This window comes from Camelus bactrianus, chromosome 15 (genome assembly GCF_048773025.1).
Source record: "Camelus bactrianus isolate YW-2024 breed Bactrian camel chromosome 15, ASM4877302v1, whole genome shotgun sequence".
Lineage (NCBI taxonomy): Eukaryota > Metazoa > Chordata > Mammalia > Artiodactyla > Camelidae > Camelus > Camelus bactrianus.
The window spans coordinates 66,338,830-66,355,370 of NC_133553.1; the positions used below are offsets into that span (position 1 = coordinate 66,338,830).

Below are 16,541 nucleotides of genomic sequence, written 5' to 3' on the forward strand. Positions count from 1 at the left end.
AGCGATCAGAAAAATCTGAGCTAATAATCGGGTTCAGGAAAGATAATGAGACATGAAACAATCACTGCTGAGGGTCCCCCGGGGTCTTTTTTAACAGCCTCCAGATAAGCCACAAAATAGAAATTAACCAAACAGGGGGCTCCATTTTGGTGGAGGGGAAACCAAACAGGGTGTGGATTTTGCATAAGAATTCCCCGTGTGACCAGCAGACAGGGGTCCTGGGAGAAGCCAGGGCCCAGGACCAGTGGGACACCAGCCATGGCCTGAGGAAGCAGTGGACCTCCTCTGACCACCTCTCTCCAAGCTCTGGCTCCCAGGCCGATAAATTTGCCATGAGCAGCTGACAGGGTCAGAGAAGAAGAGGGAAGACCGGCTTCCTGGCAATTCCCTGCAAAGGAGATGAGCGTTGACCAGCACAAAAACTGGGTGGGGTGGGAGCTCCATGATGCGAGACCTTCAGCATCGTGAGCTACACGGCTGATGGCTGGAGGATGAAGGTCCTTCCAAGCCAACAGCAGCCCAGCTTCTGCAAGGCCGGCGAGGAGACATTGGATGCGGCTGGAGCAGTGCCTGCACCACCAAGGCTGTGTCCTCCACTCCAGCCCACACATCGGGCCCCTGTAGGATGCCTCTGTCTCGGTGGGCTTCAGGCACTCCTCCTGCACACCCTGCACGCAAAGGCTACTTGCTCCTCCTCTACCCACACTCTATCTGCCTCTCCCATTCCCAGCTCAGCTCCTCAAGCCAGAAACCTAGGATTCTACCTGGACAGGAGCCTCTCGTGCCCCCCGTCCAGGCATCACGCAGAGCTCCCTGTTCTAATCTGCTGGATATGTTGAATGCAGCAACTTCTCTCTCTGCTCCCACCACTTAGCTTAAGTGCCCATCACTTCTCCCTGGACAACCGTCCACCTCCTCCCTGGGCTCCCTGCTTGCACCCTTGGCCCCTCTAATCCACTCTCCATACAGCAGCCAGAGTGGTCTTCTAAAATTGGATATCAATGTGCATCAGCCTTTCAGTGGCTTTTCACTGCACTTAAAGACTCACACAGCCCTGCATGAGTGCCTGGCCCGGGTGCGAGGCTCCAGCCACCTCATCACCACCCAGCTCCTCCAGTGAGCCCGGTCCCTCTTCCCTTCTCTCCCTCCCTCCTTCTCGCTCTCCATGACCTTCAAGCCCTCCCTTGGCTTCCTCACTTTTCAGCTTAAATGTCAGGCCCACAGAGAGGCCTCCTTTTTGCTCAGGGCTCCCATTTTGCAGCCTCTCGCAGAACATGGAACTCTTCATTCCAGGTACCTAGCACAGACCCTAAGTATCTCCATTTGCCTTCTTAACATGTAGGGAATCAGAGTAACGCATGCATGTTAGGAAAAACAGAATTGAACAGAAGCATTTTTACCTGCGGCCTCTTTACTAAATATCCATCTCTCCCAACAGGCCCCAAGTGCTGTGCACAGGGCCTGTATACATTCTCTTATTCCTCACTGAATGTCTCATGCCTGGTGAAATGAGTATGTCCTTAATGAATGTTTCTAGATAAATCAAGGGAATGATTTCTGAGGCAGGAAAAAAAAAAAGAGCCACAAAGAGGACTTGCCTTGGGCAGCCACTGCTGTCCCCCTTGGCAAACACAGCTCTGTGGGGCCAGATGCTGCACACGTAGGTCTAAGGCCACCTGAGTGGACGGTTCATCCCCTCTGCCAGGAGGAAGGGCCTTGAGGGGGCAGCCCCCAGGGCTATGAGGCTTCTGAGAAAGGGGATGCTCAACTGAGCCCTGAGGGAGAGCAGGAGGCAGCCAGGTAAGAAGGGAGGGGACTCGGCAGGCTTCAGGAGCATGAAATAACACGTTCCTCGTAACTGGCCCTGCAGACTCTACCAGCGTCTTCCACAGGGGAGTCCAAGGGGCCCTGGAGAACAGTGGAAGGGGCATGTCTGGAAGGAGGGATGGCATGAGGTCAGAACTGAGATCTGTTCTTGGGTGAGAGATAATAATGTAATCAAATGGCCAGGGGTTTTTGTGGGCCCTAGTGGGGCAAAGGCTGGGGCAGGTCAAGGAACCTGTGAGGTACCAAAAATGCCCACCAGAGGGCGTGCATTGTAGAAGAAACTCTGGGTAATAACTAAGTGGACCCCTGACCCTCTGTGGAGGTCAGCTGTCCTGCAACCCCAGCCACCCTGTTGCTTGGCAACAGGCTCAAGACCAAAGGGTCAAGGCGGCCAAGACAGAGCTATGCACAGGTTCACACGCCAGTCAGCTCTGGCTGCAGCTGTGTGGCTTTTTTTTGCTGCAACAGTGACCAACCCTGACTCCTGGACCACACTCCACAGGAACCTGCCGACCACCTACTAGAAAACCAATTACATCAGACCCTTGCCCTCTAGGAAGGGACAATAACTTGTCCTCCCCGGAACAGATGTGGGGCCAATATTCCCATCAGACTTGCCACTGCCAGCATCACCATCTGCAGGCCTCAGAACACTGCGGATTCTGATATGGGGTCCATACAAAGGCCCTCCAACCTGGAAGCCGCACAGAGTGACAGCAGTGAGAACACGGGCTGGACTGAATCCTCAGGCTGTCGGCCTCCTACCTCCATCAGGCTCAGAGAAGAATAGCTGGGCCTGAGGTGCACCCCGGACCACGGAGGGCAGCCGGAGGTGCACCCCGGACCTGAGCTACACCCGCAAGCACGAGGCCAGCCAGGTGCAGTCCTGCAGAACGCCTGGGAACCAAGTACGAAGGTAGGTGGAGGTGCAACCTCTTGTTATACTTAAAGAGCCCCTCAAAAATTTTCTTTCAGTCCCCACTGTTCTCAGGGTATCGGGGCGGGACTTGTCTACTAGAAGCCATAGTAACAGCTCCTCCAACGTGAAGCCAAGAGCACTACTTGGCTTTTCCCACCTCCTGACAGCACAGGGGAGCAGGTAGAAAAAGTGTCTTTTTGTTAGGCGAATAGTGTCTGGTTAAGCCTGGTATTGAATCCCAGTTCTGTCACCGACTTCACCTCTGTGCCTCAGTGTCCTCGTTTGGTGTTTCCTGTGGTTCAGGGGCTAGCTCAGGGTGTATTTTAGGAGATGGACACCTGAACAGTGTCTGGCACATTGTGGACCCCCCATAAGGGTTCGCCATTATGATTATTTGCCAGTCTGACCATCATGGGGACCTGGAGCTCCAGGAAGCAACGGGAGCTGCGATGGGGAGGGGTTCAGCCCAGGGTCCCCTGGGATACCTCCTTGCATCCCACTGTCTAGGTTAACAGATAATCAAGGCATCCTACACAGAAAGGCTCCTCCAGGGCCCAGGCCCTTTAGGAAAAGAGGTCAGTGCTTCTCCAGCAGGGAAAGTCGTGGGCCAGCTGGGACCAGCTAAAGGTGAAGATCTGAGGACCAGGCAGGAAGCGACCCCCACACTCTGGCTCCACCATCCAGCGCCTGACTGTCCACGTGGGACATTAGCCCTGAGCCTTCCTCTCCAGCCCCCTCTCATCCAGGACCTCGTGTCCACGAGTTGATCCATCTTCTGGGCCTGCCAACCCCCCACGACCTCTGCCCCAGCCCCCCTCTGCCTGCACCCCCTGCAATGCCCTGGGTCCCTGAGCCCAGGCAGGGGTCCCTGGCATGACTCTCCCAACTCCTGAGCAAGGCACTCACGACCCCATCCCCACCCCGCTTCATCGTCACCTCATCACCATCACTCCCTACATGGCAGCCACACCCATTTTCTGACGGCTTCCGGAGTCTGTCATGCTCCCCTCCTACGTGCCTCTTTGTGTGCTGTACCCTCTTTCTGGAACACCCAAGCCTGCCTTTGCCTCTCTCCAGTCTGCCTTACAGGAGGCAGCCCTGTGTGAGTGAGGGGGCCCTGCCCCTGGTCCCAGCACGCCCAAGAGTTACCTTCATCTTAATTATGGTTATACCACAGAGTGCCGTCAGCTTCCGTCTCGGCATCTTGGGGGACACACAGTCGTTGGGGCCCCCAGCACCTGCAAAGTGCCTGGCACACACGTCCCCCGGAAGGGAGTGATGGGTCCCCCTCCAGTAGCCAGGGCTCGTGGGGGGTGATCACAGACGTGCTCAGCACAGACACCCGAACTCAAGCACAGTGAGCACTGACAGAGCTTCCTTTGTTAAAAGACACAAACTGCTAGTTTTCAAAAATAACTTAAGACGAAATTTCTTTTTTATTCCCGAGCATGAAGCCAGACATTGCCAAATCTATTTAGAGGGTTCACCAAAAGGCTGCTAAGCCCCCGCCAGTGGCCCTGCCACCAGCAGGAGATGCAGTTTGGGGGCATGCGCGCTGGGCACCCCTGACTCTCGGGGCTGCTGGCCAGGGTCAGGGGCTCTTCTGTGAGGGGAAAAGGGCTCTCCCGGAGAGAAGGCTGGACCCCCCGGACCTGGCCTCCCCCACAGCTGGTCCTCAATCCCTGGGATCTGCCCTTGGCCTGTCAGCCCCCATCCACGCTGCCTGCTTGTAGGGGCTCATTTTAATTAATGCCAGAGCCGGGCCAACCACTGGGGCCGTGACACTTGTTTGCAGGTCATCTCCTCCTAACAGGCCCCCCCTGGGCAGGGGGGGATTTGTCACTAATTGAAGCAGAGATCAGTTAATGAGGCCGTGGGGCCTGGGCTCCCAGAGAACAAGCGAAAAGAAAAGAAAAGAAAGCCTCTTTCTTTGGAGGTTTTGTGATTTACACGTACAAAAGAAAAGCAAGCAAAAGCTGCAAATTTTCCAAGTCAGAAACTCCACTCCATCTGCCAGAGTTAGACCCTCACTGTGTGGAGACGGCAGGCAGAGCGACGCCGCCACTCGGGGATGGAGCGCAGAGAGGCCTCCAGGCCAGCAATCGACCAGCCAGCTAATTAACAAGTATTTATGGACCGCAGCCCCAGGCCCCCTCTGTGGGGAAGACACTGGCCTGTCCCTGGCTAACCTGAAATCCAGTGTGACAGTGAGAGGACAGGACACGCGTGTAACTGAGGAGGGACAGAAGTTTCTAGGACTTGGGGCTGGCGGGTCAGGGAACACCACCTTGAGGGGGTCTGCGGCTGGGTGGGGAGGAGGGAGGAGGGTGTCCCCAGCACAGATACACCCGCTGGGGGCCGCGGCAGCCCAGTGTGAGGCCCCCATCCCTGCGGGTAAGACCTTGGCTCTGAGAGCCCTGGAGGGCCCTAGCCCCCAGTAACACTGTGGCTGGGGCGTCAGATGCCCCACCCCACAATCTGGGCTGGCTCTGGCCTTGTGAAGTGGTTGCGATGGAATGACTGAGGCCCCTTGGGTGGGACAGTGAGGACTGGGTACGCAGAGAGCCCGGAGCCTGGGAAGAAGCTGTGTCCTCATTCCCGCAGCCGCAGGCCTGCAGGAAGAAGATGTCCTACTGGGACAGCGACCCCTCCCCTCGAGCCCATCCCAGCCAGGGCCAGGGCTTCCTCCTCCTGGCTCATCGGCATCTTCCTTTAAATTTCAAAGAAGGAACATGGGATTTTCAAGCTGCTAAAATAGGCTGAGTGATAAGCTCCTCTTGTCACAGGAGCAGGAAGGAGGTGACAAGAGTCCTCCCCTCTCTCACAAGAGCCCCTGACCTTGGTCAGCCACCCCCCAGAATCAGAGATCCCCAATTTGTATGGCCCTCAAATGAAGTCGCATGCTGGGTTGCAGGACCACTAGAGCGAAGTTATTTAGCAGATTCTTTTTTTTTTTTCGTTGGTGGGGGGAGGTGAAATTTAGGTTGGTTGGTTTGTTTTAATGGAGATACTGGGGATCGAACACAGAACCCCGTGCCTGCTAAGCGTGCGCTCTACCACTGAGCTGCACCCTCCCCTCAGCAGACTCTTGATGAGCATCTGAATAGATTCCGCAGTGTCTGCTTCATGCTTGGGCCAAGACATCAGGATTCAGGGAAGCAGAGTGATCTTGGGCACCAAATGGGCCCCCCCGCCCTAACAGCCTTTTGGAGGTGACCTGGTCCACGTGAGAGCAGAGTAAATGAGGCCATCCCAGAACAGCCCCAAAGCCCCGTTTCAGGAGAACAGTGAAATACATGATGGTGAGCGGTAGGTACAATGCGTGAGTACGTAGGTGTGCGCAATCATTCCATTTACTTAAGGACGTGGGAAAGGTGAGAAAAGTAGGTTTTACCAGAAGATTATTATACGTGAAATTTTTGGTTATATGCGAATGTTTTTAAATGTTGCATTTCCGAATTATTTTTTCTTACCAGTTACCTGTGTTTATGGTGTGATGAATAAAATAACAAAGTTGTGCAGTGACCTTTGCCCTCCAAAGTGGGCTATAGGAGACATGCCACTGGGATCCGGAGAGTACCGGATGGAGGCGGAGGTGGGCTCGGGGGTGACATGAACACACCAAGGTCCTGGGAGCTTGGGCTTCTGCCCTGGCTCTGGCCCAGGCCCCTCGCTGGGTCACCTGCCCTCTGCCCTCATCCGGGACACAACCTTATGCTCATACAATCTACAGACCTCCCCTACGTAGTATCTGCTATATCCTCGAAGCCCCGTGGGATTCGGAATGAGCCTACTGCCCTTGTGTTGAGGAATTCACAGGACGCCAGGAGGGTTTGGACATGTGACCACATGACCAAGGCCACGAAGAGGGGACCCGGGCAACTCAGGCCAAGAGCAAAGAGGAGCTGACATCCGGACCAACCTTGCGGATGGATCCCGAGCCCCTCCGCTCCTGCATCAGCCGCTTTACTGAGCGTGAAGACCAGCTCCTTTGAGAAGGGTGCAGGCCCCAGCTGGAGAGTGCAGCCCTTCCCACGGCCCATGGGCACCGCCTCCCCTCCCTGCCTGCTCTCCCAAACCCAGAGCACCACTTGTGCTCTCCCTCTGTGAAAGTGTCACTGGGGTCTATTCTTCTCTGCCTAGAAAGCCTTCCGTGATGGCTCCCACACAGAAACCTCTGCCTCCCAGGCCCCCTGCCTGGCCCCAACCCTCAGGCAAGGTCTGGTCTGAGAATGCTGGGTGGTGCAACCGCAGGGCAGCCGGATGGAGAGGATGGGGGACGTGGAGTGCGGGGTTACTCACACCGATAGAGACGGCACTGATGACAGCTCCCAGGTAGCCCTGGATGAACTTGGACATAGGCGAAGGCTGGAAGACAGAGACAGAATATCAGGCCCCCTGGGTGCCCAAAGCTCCCACACCTCACCCTTGCTAACGCCCTAGCCACCAGAGGCTTTCCTGCCCGCCAGCCTGGAGGGGAAGGGGAGAAGCTAGCCCCTCTGGGAGCCAGAGGGGTCTAGGCCTCCCTCAGCTCAGTCCGCACACGGGAAAACTGGGCAGCAATGTCCTGGGAGACGCCGCAGGGCCCACTGCACTTTGCCCTGTTCTAGAAAGGTTGTTGGTAGACACCACTGGCTGGAGATTGAAACCAGCAAGGGGTCATTTATGGCTGGGCAAGAGGATCCAGTTCAGGAAGACTAAGTGTTGCAAGTTCGGCACGCAGAGCTCTTTCCAGGTGGAAATGGCAGTGTCACGGTGGCTCTCACCAGCCAGGTCAACCAAGCTGGGCTTCCAGGCCAACAGACGACAGCTGTTCCACATTTCCATGGGGAAATGGATTCCAAGGTGCAACACAGAAAATTAAGAAAGAGCTGAGGAATTGGCCTTTAACTCTGCTATGGTAGCAATCCTGGAGATGTTTGGTTTAAGGTGGACGGGAGCCATCCGAGCCGAGATGCTCATGAGTCAGGCGTGGATTGAAGGTTTATATGGGGGGAGGGGGGTGTCCTCAGCGTATCAGGCCCTTGAAGTCCCTACCTCCCAGGCCAGCTCGTAACTCCCGCATCACTCCCCACAAGGTGAGAAATGCCCAGACCCTCTCCTCCCCAAACTGACAGCCCCCCAGGGACTTAGACTCCCCCTCTCCTCTTGCTGCCTTTGGAAGGAAGTGTGGGAGGATGGAGAGAGGGGAGAGGCAGCTGTGCCCAGCCCCCTCCTAGACAAGAGAAGGGTGACTGGGCCTCCACTGGGAGCTCGTCCCAGGGGTGCAGGGGACTTTGGGAAGGATGTGCTGGTCCTCTCTGACCCTCGCCCTCAAGAGCATCCCTTTCTCTTTGCAGCCAGCAGTCTTGGGGCACCAAGGCAGCTTCCAGGCAAGCGTGGAGGAAGCTTTAGGGGAATTCAGTCCCCCTGTGGCTGATACTGTCCTGACCCTAGACCCGGGTATAAGAGCTGCCCCAGGAGAATTCTGAAGCCAGTGGAGCTGTACCTTTTCACTGCCTCCTCCACACTCCCATGTTACGGGCCACTGTCACTTCAGCCCCTCCCCAGCGGGGTCCCTCCTGAAGGCCTGGAAGTGTCTCCCAGAGGAGGCAGCCCTGAGCACCCTGTAGTCGGGGGAAGGCTCCCCCAGCCTGAAGCCCGTCACAGGCAGCGGTCTGCGGTGCTCACCTTGGTAGCATTGCGGTTTGCGTAGTCGACACGAGCGTTGTGGCTCTGGTTCAGCCACTGAAAGGCAATGGGGGAGGAGTCGTCAGGGGAGGTGTGGTCACCTCCCTGGAAGCCAGGCCTGGGCCTGGGAGGCCACACCCCTCCAGAAAGCCACGGGTCTCTAGTTAGTGGTGGTTCCATCCATCCACAAGTTAGCATGGCCCACCCACCGTCCTGGTTTGCCAGGACTGGGCAGGTTTTAGCACCAAAAGTCCCCAGTCCTTGACAAACCAACACACTGGTCCCACCCAGCCCAGTAGTTCGTCTCGATCCAGAGACGGTCACCCCCCTGGCATTGTGGCGATTATGCCCCAAATGGGCCCTGCTGCCTTTGCCATGTCATCCTTATTACTTACTGGACAGAAGGTGGACACTTAGGCTCCTGGAATGGCTGACAGCCCTGAGCATCTTTCAAAAATACCCCAGCCCAGAGTCTGGCAGCACCAGCAGTGCCCAGACACCGACACTGTTAGGAGATTTTTTCAGGGAAGACTCTGATAATTCATCCTGAAGACAGACAGGTTTTCCTTCCTGCCTCTCTTTCTCTACACAGACACACACGGAGCTTCAGCTGTTTTCAGAGAGCTGCAACCCGGACTGTCTCCAAGGGCAGAGACCAGGGTCTGCGATGCTTTTCCACCCATCTCACTCCCTTGGGGTTGAAGATGCATTAACCTGCCCCACAGATACGGGGGAGGCTGATGTCACGATGAGGCAGTGGGCCTCGAGGTCACCAGCCATCGGACAAGCATCCAGGTGAGGGCACCAGCCAGCTCTCATCACCTCCATGCGAAGGTTAGAGGACACATAGTGCCCCAAGGCTTGAGCTGCTGGGACCTGATCAGCGGGGCCCCAAGTCCTGGGGTTTCTCCCAGTGGCTCCTGGGTAGGGGAGGAGTGGGAAGAGGGGTGACTTTCTCTGGGGGGCCTGGATGGAGAGGAGACACTGGGACAGGGGGTTCTAATCAGCATCTGTTGGGAGCCCTCTGTTTGCAGGGAAACGGTTACCAGCCAGAAGACAGGGGACGCCAGTTTCTGGTGGGGCACGAGCAGGCCAACCACCTATGAGAGAGAAGGAAACGGCTGAAGAAGGCAAAAGGAACGCCCTACAATTTGCAAAGAAAAACGACACAGCCGTGAGCAAAAGTGAGCTGGATCCGTACCACGGACGTGGACGGTGTGTACATGCAAACCGCTGCCCACAGTGAGATGCTACATGCCAAAAAACCCAGCTGCAGAACTGTATTACAGCACCAGCCCATTTTTGCAAAGAAAAAAACTCACCATATATTTGATATATGATGCACATCCATACATATGACCTATCCATATATGCAAACACACATACATAATCGTATCTCCAGGCGTGAAAAAAATTGTAACACAGCACGTAGGTGTCCCTGGAGGTCAGGTAACACGATACTTTCTCATATTCTTCCTAAATATTTCTGTGTTCTTTTTAATCGTGGACATGCGTCTTTTCATCATTGGTGGGTGGGGAAACAATAAAAAAAAAATCAGCAAACAAAAGGAACACCTTCACTTCCACCCAATTAATCCAGCTTCTTCACATCTTATCCAGCCAATAGGAATTTTGTGAGAATTAAATAAAAATCAGTTCAAAGGACTGAAGTACTTTACAAAGACAGGTTAGGGAAATTTATATGTTATCTCTGGGCCCCCACAAAGCAAAACTGACACTATGTTTATGCTATTGAATTAAACATAGATGTCTAATGAGTATTTGTTGAATGAGTGAATGAATGAACAAATGCACACATATGGCCAAGTCTGGTTGTACAGGTGAGAATCTATTATTCGTAACGCCCAATTATCACCTAAGACCTACACTCAGTGACTTTGCTTTTCTGGTTGAAGTCAAGACAAATTGCCTGATCTCAACACTGGCCAAGTCTTGGACTTCAGGGACCCACGTGAACCTCCCAAGTTTACCTCTGAAGTGCTTGTGTGCAAAATAACATCTCCCAACTATCACTGCATATGGAAAAAAAATGTGCACAACCATCTACATATTGACTTATTTATTATTCCTGTAGATAAAATGGCTCTTTGGCAAGAATTTCTGCAAGGAGCAAGTATAAACATTCAATTCTATGCAGTAAATCAAATTCTAGACATCCTTAGCAGCATTAGTAAATCATGTTTTAAACATTAAAATGTTTTAAAACAGCGAACACGCACACACAGTTATATTTATTGGCCCATATCAGTTTGAATAAAATTACACAACGGAAAGCCATTCCATAGCGCCAGTGAGGAATTATCTTATGATATTTTTCTCCCCCAAATAAGATCCCAATTCGATTGTCCTTTGCAATGACAGCTTAGGGTGCTGGAGTGGGAATCAGGAGACCGTGGGCCTCAGCCTCAGCTCGGTCCCTGTCCAGCAGAAGACAGCCTACCTTTGGGGTTCTAGCTTTCTTACTATAGAGTGAAGGGCTGACTTTGGAGGTGCTATCTCAGTTTAAATTCTATTCTTAGGTTCCAAGTAGTAGATGCGAAATCAATACAGATAGTCTCATTGTATGTAAAGGGACTGCCCCCCACCAGCCCAGCAAGAAGTAATCCCAGGGGACCCAGGGCCCCTTCCTAGCACCCCCGTCAGGAAGGAGCCAGATCATAGAGAAGAAGCTGAGCTTAAGGAGCAGTGAAGCAGGGAACACTGTGAGCCAGTGAGTGTGTGTGTGCGCGTGCGCATGTGAGCACACGCGGATGTATGTATACACGTGCGCATGTCTGACTGCCTCCCAAAGCCCAGGAGATAAAAGCTGTTTTCCACTCTTAGGAACACAGCCCATCACTCCCTATAATCTGCTGGTTTATATAACACCAGTGTGTTATGAACGACATTGTCTTCTCCCCCCTTCCCCCACTGCACCCCAAAACTGTGCTTGGGCCACCAGGAATGTCATGAGATGCAGCTCATGGGACTCACTGTGTGTAACTGATGTCCAGGACACTTGCTGCTCATTATGTCACAAGGTCCCCTCTATGAATTCTCTTGGGGGAAATTTTTCTGGTCTCCAGATCAGAAATGTATGCTTCTGAACATCTGGGTTGCATCTGTCCTGCAGACACTGGGCATTTAACTATGTTTCTCTTTGCACTGACTGTCAGGGAGCTCCGGCCACATCCCCATGGCCCACATCTGCCAAGTATAGAGACCTCGCTGCACGTGCTTTGTGTTTAAATGTCACTCCTGGCTTCATTTTATCTTTCCTTCCCTAAACTTCCTTCTGTCTCATTTTTACCTTCACTCATTTTTATTTGTGGCATGCATTTTTTATGGGCTATCGAGTCTTGTCCAGAACAAACCACTGCCCTAAACTAAACCAAACTAGTACCCAGGCTACGTAACACACACACACACTCACACAGTGTAACCAGTGATCTTTTCACCTTGTTGGCCAACATGACCAGCTTCTGTCCCAAATTCGTGCCCTAACAGAGGCATGATATCCGCACTGGGCACCTTGGACTCCTTAACGCTTTCTTAAAGAGACCGATCAGTTGATTGATTTTGCTAAGCATTTCTCCTTATGTCACCATGATTCTTATCATAACTCTGGGGCTCAGATAAAATAGAGATTACTTTCTATATTTTGTAAATGGGGCAACTGAGGCTTTGAGAAATTCAGTGATCTGCCCGAGGCTTCAAAGCGAACTAGAGAAAGAGTCAGGTCTCCTGATTCCTGGCTTGGGGTCCCCAACTCTGATTTTAGGGGTTTCTTCTCTAGCTCATCCCCCTGAGGACAAGGGAAAAGCCACATTCCATGCCCATTTTCGAGCATCTTCTGTGCACCAAGTTGCACACCGCTCCCAGTGGAGATCACCGGAGGAGAGGAATACACAGCACCCAACGGCAATGAACACAAAGACCAAACAGGAAAATGTCTGAGAACGTCCTTTATAACACCCGGGCGTGAAAATGACAAGACGGCTTAAGCAGGTACTCAGATGTGTGTAAAACTGATCAATTCTAACATCCAAACAGGAGTTCAGAAAGGGAGAGGTCAGGGTGCTCTGGCTATCTGCCAAGGGAGGCAGTAGGGTGGAGCTGAGGGGTGTGTGTGTGTGTGTGTGTGTGTGTGTGTGTGTGTACACGCACGTGCGCGCTCTTGGGAGGGGGAACAGCTGAGAGACTGGCCTCCATGAAGGAAGAGTTTCGGGAAATCCGCAGCCAGGAGTCCAGGGAGGGTGAGGTGAGAAGGCAGACGAACATCAGGCGGGGCCCAAGGGAGCCATTTGAGGCCCAAGCACAAGGAGCAGGGATCGCGCCTTGCAGGTCTTACAGTCAGGCTGGTGGGGCCACAAGCACACGGGTGCCAGCCCCCTTCCGTATTAGGCAACACGCAGCACCATCTGCACAATCCCAGGAGCAAGAGCAGATATTTTATAACTTCCTTTTTTTCTTTTTAAGTCTAAATTAAAAATAAATGTTCCTTCAGTTCTCAGATGTATATCTCTGGTGCAACCTGCCCACATTCCCTCACGCTGCCCTTTCCAGAACATGGCAGGGGAAAGGAGGAAAGAGATGAGCAGAGAGAGGGAGCCAGTCCACCAGCTCCAATGCCAGTGGATTGCACCTCTTCCAAGAGGGAGACGCTGCAGGCGTGGCCGCGCAGCGGGTGGAGAGCGCCCAGAATGCGGCTGGGACCAGGGAACATGGAAGGAGAGCCAACAGCCAGAATTTCCAGCCCAGCCTGCACCCTATCTTGCTGCAGGACCTCGGCCAAATCGCACATCCTATCTTTGCTCCCATTTTTGGTTCATAACATGACTGGGGTCCCCTCCACAGCTCCCAGCCCCTGACAGCTGTCCTCTCCACACAGCTGTCTACCTTTGCTTCCCCTTCCCCTCGGGTGGCCGGCCACAGGCCCTGGTGATCAACACTCAGCCTTGGTTGCAGGAGGAGCTGGACTTAAATCCTGCTTCTGGTATTTACCCGCCGTCTGACCATGCACAAGTTACTTGAGCTCTTTGTGCCTCAGCTTTTTAATCTGTTAAATGGGGGCGATCCTGGTACCTCTCCGGATGACCACGAAAGGAAGTAAAGGACAGAAAGAATTTGGCACAGTGTCTTGCACACAGCAAGTGCTCACTAGGTGTTAGTAACATTCCTCTCCTTCTATCTCTGAACTCCACATTACACAGCTGAGCATCATTTAGTCCCCAACTTGTCTTTGAACCCAAGGCTTATCCCTCAAAGGATGGTGCACTCCTGCTGGCAGAATTAGGGCTTTTCTTTCTGATGCGCCCCAAAGCACTCAGCACAAAGCTGGGCCCACACCACTCACTAGAAGAATATCGCTAATTTATTATGAAGAACATTAAATTCTTGGCCAGGGATTGTGGCAATGACCACCACTGCCCATCTCTTCCTTATTCCTTTTATTTAAGTCCAATCACATGGGGGTGTCGGCCTTTGGAGAGAGGGGCAGATTGAGTTTTGGGTCCCGATTATTCACTCCTCCCTACACCCACACCCTTGCCAGGGGAGGAATGTGTTCCCACGCTCTTGCTGTTCCTTGGCCACATGACCTGCTTTGGCCAAAGTCATATGGGAGGAAGTGGCAGTGTGCCAGTTCTGAGCCCAGGCCTCGGAGGGTTCAGGTGTCTCTACTGGCCCTCTGTGCTTCTAACATTGCCAAGAGGAGACATGCACTGACTAGTGTCCTGGTCCAAGGGCGATAAGACATGAGAAGCAGAGTCCAGCCTTGGCGAGCTGACTCCCAGTTGACCCCAGACCTGCAGAACTGCTTCAGTCAAGCCCAGTCTAGACCAGCCAAACCTCAGGTAACTACAGATCCCTAAGAATAAGTGCTTGTGGCTGCAATGAAATTTTGTGGATGTTTGTTACACAGCACTATTCTTGCAATAGCTGATTGATACAAGGATTATATGAAGAATGAATATTCTGTCCTTCCTGGGCAAAATTCTGTTCCATTCAATGTACCTTGAATTATATCTTTGCTAGTGGTGTTGGTTCCTGAGCAGCCTAGCAGCCTGTCAACCCACTCCTCCTGGTAACCATTAGCCCAACTCTGGGGCCACCCCTGCTGGTCCAGGAAGAAGGGAAGTTTGTGCTTGAGCCTCGTATCTGGACAGAATAAGGAATGGGGCCAATCCTACCCATATGGCAACTGGCTTACAAGAAAAAATCACATTGTCACTTCAAGCCTCCTCCTTCAGAGTGCTCTAACCTCTGCAGAGAGATGAGGCCTCAGTCTGAGAGAGAGGCACCACCACATATCTTAATCTGCTTAGCCAGAAGTGAGACATGAACAGCTGAAGACAAGGACAGAGGAGTGTACTGTGATCCTGGGACTCAGAGAGAACTGAGCAACCCCTGAGTCCCTTGGCTGCCACCCATGCAAAAGTGGCTCAACTAATAGGAGAAAGGAAACTTTTTAAAAGCACAGAAAATCCAGAGGGGAAACAGGTTGTGTGTCAAAACAACTGGGTGGTGAAACTTAAGTCAGGGGCAGATGACAAGGTACAAAATGATCTTGCTTGGCAAAGTAATTGCGGAAAAAACTGTTTCCTCCACCCTCCATCCCATCTCCACTTGACTAATCCCTCCTCATCCTCCCAGTTTCAACTTAGTTGTCACTTCCTCCAGGAAGCCTTCCCTGACCCCCCATGATGTCAGGCCTCCCGTTATACATCCCCCAGCACCCTGCCTGCCTTCTTTGCAGTATTCATCTCAGTAGTAAGTATCTGTTTAAAGTCTGTCTTCCTTGAGAGCTTCCAGAAGCTTCAGAGGAGTGAAACCATATGACACTCACTTCGTACGTACCTGGGAGTCCCCAGCGGTAAAGCAACAGTCCTTTGGCATCGTACCCTCCCTCCACACCGACTCACTCAAATCTAAAACGTTCCTCTTCATTTTCAAAAGACCTGCCACAGGCCCTAGTACTCAACAAATTGCTTTTTCCTTCTGCTTTGTCTCCATCTTCCGATTTCTGCAGCTAGTGATCTGAAAAGGAACACTTCGGTGCATTAGGGGAGCTGCTGTTCAAAGGATCTCTGCCAGCTAAAGAAAATACTTTTTATCCAATGAATGTTTGCCCCTGACTGGTCAGTTCCAGCTTAATTGAGCAACACCTCTTGGATGGTATAAATTAGGCCACAATGACTGGTGTCCGATTAAAATGGCCAGGAAGAACTTTGGGCTTGGGATTGAAATATGTGAAAAAGCAGAGTGTAGGGTGAGAAGAGTTGGGAGATACCAGAAAGGCCCCGGGACACAGCCAAATCCTCACATGAAGTGAACCCTCTGTGGTCCACCCCTCTTCTCCCCAGAGACAAAGTGACTTAAAACCAGCACCTTGTGAGCAACGGGGTTTCTAAGGCCACACGATCATCTGCAGTGTTAAAGTGAGAAGGTTCAGAGTAAAGTCCAAGCTCTGAATGTCTTGGACATCTGGTTTGGACATAACCTGACTGCCAGGATGCTCCCTGTCTGCCCTCCTCAGTCTCCCAGCTGGATATGGGGGATGGGGGCCTTGACTTCTGAGAGTTCCAGAATGACAGGGGAGGGGATGGGGGACAGGGGTGGCAGGGAGCTCAGGGCTGACAAGGGAGGCACGGATGCCACCTGGGCACCCGGGAGAAACTAAGGCCCACAAGGGAAACTCAGTTCCTGGCACCTGAGACATTATGGTAGCTCAGGGTACAGGGTACAGGCTGGCAGTTGGGGAAATGCAGGATGGGGGCCGGTACACTGGCCCTGCCTCTCCCCAGCCACACGTGCGCAGAAAGCACAGGGCAGCACACTTCTCAGTGGAAACATGGGAATAGAGATGCCAGTTAAAAGAGCTGACCACAGTTGGTGAGGTTCTTCTGGGGAAGGTACCTGCAAAGGGGGAGCCACGAACTGCACCCGCCTCGGGAGCAGCCTTGGTGCACTGGCTTAGCCGCCATGCTTATGTATAAATTGGGATCTCTTTGCCACACATCAAAGGGGGAAAAGTTTCCATCTTCAAATGTTAAGCTTAAAATAAGACACTACACGGGTGCCAGTAGATCTGTGAAATCTGCTGACTAAACTGGCACCAGCCTCT

At 52.8% G+C, this 16,541-nt stretch overlaps 1 protein-coding gene across 2 annotated transcripts in view; it reads right to left on the reverse strand.

Moving 5' to 3' along the window:
• The window catches only part of SFXN5 (sideroflexin 5), a 114,003-nt gene that overhangs the window by 43,954 nt on the left and 53,508 nt on the right, over window positions 1-16,541 (reverse strand). For both annotated transcript variants that reach the window (XM_074341310.1, XM_010963686.3), the window contains exons 7-9: window positions 9,463-9,516; window positions 8,417-8,473; window positions 7,049-7,114 (exon numbers count right to left, since the gene is read on the reverse strand). In XM_074341310.1, coding sequence (XP_074197411.1) covers window positions 7,049-7,114; window positions 8,417-8,473; window positions 9,463-9,516 — 177 coding nt within the window. The remainder of the gene's footprint in view (window positions 1-7,048; window positions 7,115-8,416; window positions 8,474-9,462; window positions 9,517-16,541) is intronic.